Below are 4,337 nucleotides of genomic sequence, written 5' to 3' on the forward strand. Positions count from 1 at the left end.
TTGGAAAATAATGGTAAATTAAGAGGACTTTGAACCTTTAATGTCGTGTGATTATATTAGATGTTTATCACACATTACAGCATGTTGAATAGCACAGTTATAAGTTGAAGAAAGCATTTGTTGGGATGTCACTTACTTTCCAGGAGCAACAAAGGGAACACCCTTTTTGGAATTGGCAGGTAACTCTCCTTGTAAACCAGGTATAATCTCAGTCATTAACTGAACAATCCTATGATCCTCACTATAGCTTTCATAGCAGCGACCCCATCTTGGATCCCTGCAAACCTGTAAAATCAAACATAGAAGACAAATCACACACTTGAAAAATTGGTTAAAATTTTCTATAACATGTAACAATCAATTTGTTGTCATATTAGTACCGCGATACACGGAGCAAAGGCATAAGGGATTCCTGTAGCTCTAACTTCAAGAGCAGTTGCTTCACCAATCTTTTTGACTAGCTGAGGATCCCTGGTGGAAGCAAAGAATGTCAGAATTCTAATAAAGCCGATATCATTTAATCACTCTATAGTACTGTAATTCAAACACTAGATTTTTTCACACTTTAATCTAACAATTAATCTGCGTATTTGTTGGGTGCTAACTACAAATCAGAAGATCCTCTGTACCTATCATCAATCAGTAACATAGATTAATCTTTAAGGTGACCTTGACAGCTAACACGAGTTCTCTAAAATTAAACAAAGACAAACTTGACAAGCAGTTGAGTACAAGACAAGAATTTATAATCTTAAATAATCGGATAAAAAATGGTAAGATAACCTTGTTTGTTCAAAATTAAAGAGAAAAAAAATACTTGCCTGGTCACTCCAAGCCCAACATTGTGAGGGAAAATCGTGGCATTGTAGACATTGTTATGGCCATGAACAGCATCAATTCCATAAATCATAGGAATTCCAAGACGGGTTGATAAAGACGCCTTTTGGATCCCATTAACCAAGTTCACCCAAGCCTCTGCTGAGGCCTTTGGTCCTGGCACACTCCCTCCTCCACTCAGCACACTCCCTACATTTACAGTACAACTCATCATTCAAATATTAAATACTGGAAAATACTGTAAAGACTGTGCAGGTGAGTGAGTACCAATGAAATACTGCTTCATGACATCTGGAGTGGCAACAGTGCGCTCGATCTGCACCATTTGGCCAATCTTTTCTTCTAATGTCATTCTTTTCATCAAGTCTTTGATTCTTGCACCTACTGGCATCTTGGGGTCTTTGTATTTCAGGTATTCTGCTTCACCAGCAACTATCAAGCAGCATAATAATAGAAATCCCAAAATAGATCTTGACAGTATCCCCATTTTAGCTTCCCAAATCACCTACTCGCTTGGTATCTGCAGTTACGAGTCCCAAGTCAATTCAATATCCGAGAATCAAAGAAAGAGAAAAACAGAGAGAGAAAAGGGAAAAAAAAACACTTGAAAGCAGGAAGGAAACAGAGGAATGAATACATGAACTTCATTCTTCACACCCTCGTTAAAGAACCAAAATGAAGTAAATGAAAGAGAAACTTCAGAACTAAAACAAGTTTAAAACAAAAGAACAAGAACCAATAATGACAACAGAGCTTTCTTGAACACACATGGTGAGGTGAAATCTCAGAGGCTAACCTTGGAAGGGGGAGAGGGAGAGAGAGATAGAGGGTTTGGCTTTGGATTGCTAAAAGGCACAGTGCTCACTGCTAAGCGCTCGGGTTTGGAGTTTCAAGGAAAGCTTTGTCTACTTATAGAGAAGTTTGTGACGCTGTCTGAAACCCATCACGATCATTTTCTTTCTTGTCTAACTTTGGGTGGTTTCAATTTTCAAAATCTCACTTTAATTGGATATTTTAATTTGCAAGTAACGGACAAGATTTGAATGGAAAACTATATTTTTGACCCTGTGATTTTATTCTTGTTCCACTTTCATACCTACATTTTAAAATCTCTTCACAATATCCCTATTATTTTCAAAATGTTTCAATATTACTCCACTTTTTTCTCATATTTTTCCTTTTCTTCCTTATTTTTGTATCATTTTTTTATTCTTGGATTAGGATTGAAAAAATTCGAGTTAACTTAATTTTCTAACTCTCGATGTGGTTTAGAGAATATGTTTGAATGGGATGAAGCCCAAAAAACATTTAAATTAAAATGATTAAGAGAAAATGAAGTTTATATTTTTTTAATTTTATTTTTAACTTTTTTATGTACTTGTAAAATATCATCCATATGTTCAATGTTAAAAATTTCTAAATTATTATTTTTAATTGAAATGATAGTTAATGATGAATCTAAAGCAAATAAAAATAGAATTGAAGTAATTAAAATTAAAAAAGTTTGATCAAGTAAATTAAATAATTTAAAAACTAATTCGGCTCAATAATGAAAATTTCAATGTAAATAAAATACTAGAATCGATTATTGCTATCTACTTAATCCAAGTATTTCATTAACTTACAAATCTAAAATAAATTAAAAGTAGAACTAACCTTTAGATATAAATAGATGTCCAATAACATCAGGTAATATTAACTATTGGAACATTGATGAATTTACATGAGTAAGAGTCAAGTTTATCCAATTATAAAGCCTAATAAGCATAAAAGCACATTTTAATTTATTTTTTAAAACATCTTATACATCCCTGTAGTTCATATTAAGCTTATTTGGATACATAATTGATCGTGTATTTTTAAGAATTTTAATTTTTTATTTATTTTTTAAAGTGATGTTATCAAGTAAATTTTTTAAAAATATTTTTTAAAAATATTTATAAAAAAATTAAAAAGCAATTACTATTATAATAGCAAATATATTGGCAATGCCTAAATAAATAAAATTAAAAAAAAAAAATATTTTTTTAAAATATTTATAAAAAAATTAAAAAGCAATTACTATTATAATAGCAAATATATTGGCAATGCCTAAATAAATAAAATTAAAAAATAACTCTTAGTACTTTTTACTTGTCAACCAAAAAGATTAACTTGCCTAACATTTGAAAATGTCAAGATAAGGATGCAAGCTAGACTTTTCTGAAAAATTACAAAATAAATAAATAAATAAATAAGTTCTATCAAGGGAATGAAATATGAGTCTTGCAACTTTATGATTAAATTTTATTTATAACACTCAAATCTAGTAATCCATGTAAGTTTTTTTGATCATTAGTCATGGCAAGTAAATAAATGTTTAAAATTTAATAATAATTATTTTTAAAGTATTTTTTATTTAAAAATATATTAAAATAATAATAATAATAATAATATTTTTTAAAAATGATTTTTTATATTAATAAATTATAATGATATGAAAATACCAAAAAAAATATCAATTTGAAGTCAGGAAAAAATTTCAAGTTTTTTTAAAATATTTTTGAAACAAAAAAATGAATAAATTATTCTAGATTCTATTTTAAAAATCAAATATAAAATTATTTTTTTTAAAAAATATAGGTTTTTCTACTGACCACCCGATTTTAAGACCCAAATCAGGGGTTGAAAACAAATATTTTAAGTTATGTGACGAAACGGTTCCAAAAGAAGCATGATTGGACAACTTAGTTGCTTGTTTTATTAGGTAAACGAAATTAAAATATAGAAAGAGAGGAAGGATGCAAACCATTTGTACTTTTCAAGTCATTGATTTATCATCATCCTTACAATTACATCCCATGGGCCCAGCTGCACCCCATCACCTAGTGGCCACCTGTCTTTTAATATTTACTCTTAATAGTTTTTTACTTGAAATTAAAAATCAACAATTCAGTACTCTATATTATGTTTTTAATCACTTTTCTCCAAAATACAAGTTAATCCCACTAAATAAAACTTTTTTATATCCACAAAATCGCTAAGAGATATTAATTTAATATTTTAAAAAGTCCCCCAATTTCCTATAGAAAACTCAACTTAATAAAATACTTTGCTATGTGCACAAAATCACGAGGAAGATTTGTATATAATTTAAAAAAGCCAACCAATTTCCTTTGAAAAGGGGATGGGCAACTTCAAATAAAAAAATATTTGAAAGTGTTGTCGTTTTTAAAATATTTTTTATTTAAGAATATATTAATATTATATTTTGAATATTACTGTGTCAAAATAATCTAAAAAATATTAAAATACGAAAATAACCAGCGACGGCCTACATAAACTACCGATTTGAGAAAGAAATAGTAATTAGAGAAAAATGATTCCGTGGATAAATATCCATTGACTTTTGGACCTGCAACTCTGCAAGGGCACGTGAAATGAAGACAAAAAAAAAAAAAAATAATCATTAAAAAGACAAGAACATGGAAGGTTTCCAAGCCTGTCTCTTTTTTTTTATT

At 29.1% G+C, this 4,337-nt stretch overlaps 1 protein-coding gene across 3 annotated transcripts; it reads right to left on the bottom strand.

The window, feature by feature from the left end:
- Positions 1-102: 102 nt before the first annotated feature.
- On the bottom strand, positions 103-1,806 carry LOC105120139 (lysosomal beta glucosidase-like). Of its 3 annotated transcripts, XM_011018329.1 has the most exons (6): positions 1,675-1,806; positions 1,606-1,630; positions 1,105-1,357; positions 822-1,026; positions 381-471; positions 103-285 (listed from the first exon to the last, which is right to left on the bottom strand). In XM_011018329.1, exons 3-6 carry the CDS (start codon positions 1,322-1,324, stop codon positions 133-135), a joined length of 669 nt encoding a protein of 222 aa, XP_011016631.1. In that variant the 5' UTR covers positions 1,325-1,357; positions 1,606-1,630; positions 1,675-1,806; the 3' UTR covers positions 103-132. The 3 variants fall into 3 exon arrangements, with proteins under 3 accessions (XP_011016631.1, XP_011016632.1, XP_011016630.1); XM_011018330.1 differs by lacking the exon at positions 1,606-1,630 and having other exon boundaries at positions 1,634-1,806; XM_011018328.1 differs by having other exon boundaries at positions 1,606-1,806.
- Between the last annotated feature and the right edge of the window lie 2,531 nt (positions 1,807-4,337).

Source organism: Populus euphratica, unplaced genomic scaffold (assembly GCF_000495115.2).
Source record: "Populus euphratica unplaced genomic scaffold, PopEup_1.0 scaffold5040.1, whole genome shotgun sequence".
Taxonomy (NCBI): Eukaryota; Viridiplantae; Streptophyta; class Magnoliopsida; order Malpighiales; family Salicaceae; genus Populus; species Populus euphratica.

Bases quoted from the DNA above. Each gene is read 5' to 3' on its own strand.
- LOC105120139 (XM_011018329.1), bottom strand. From the start codon at position 1,324: ATGGGGATACTGTCAAGATCTATTTTGGGATTTCTATTATTATGCTGC. The intron at 1,027-1,104 runs GTACTCACTCAC...CTGTAAATGTAG, and splicing joins CATGAAGCAGTATTTCATTG to GGAGTGTGCTGAGTGGAGGA. The intron at 286-380 runs GTACTAATATGA...TTGATTTTACAG, and splicing joins CCTTTGCTCCGTGTATCGCG to GTTTGCAGGGATCCAAGATG.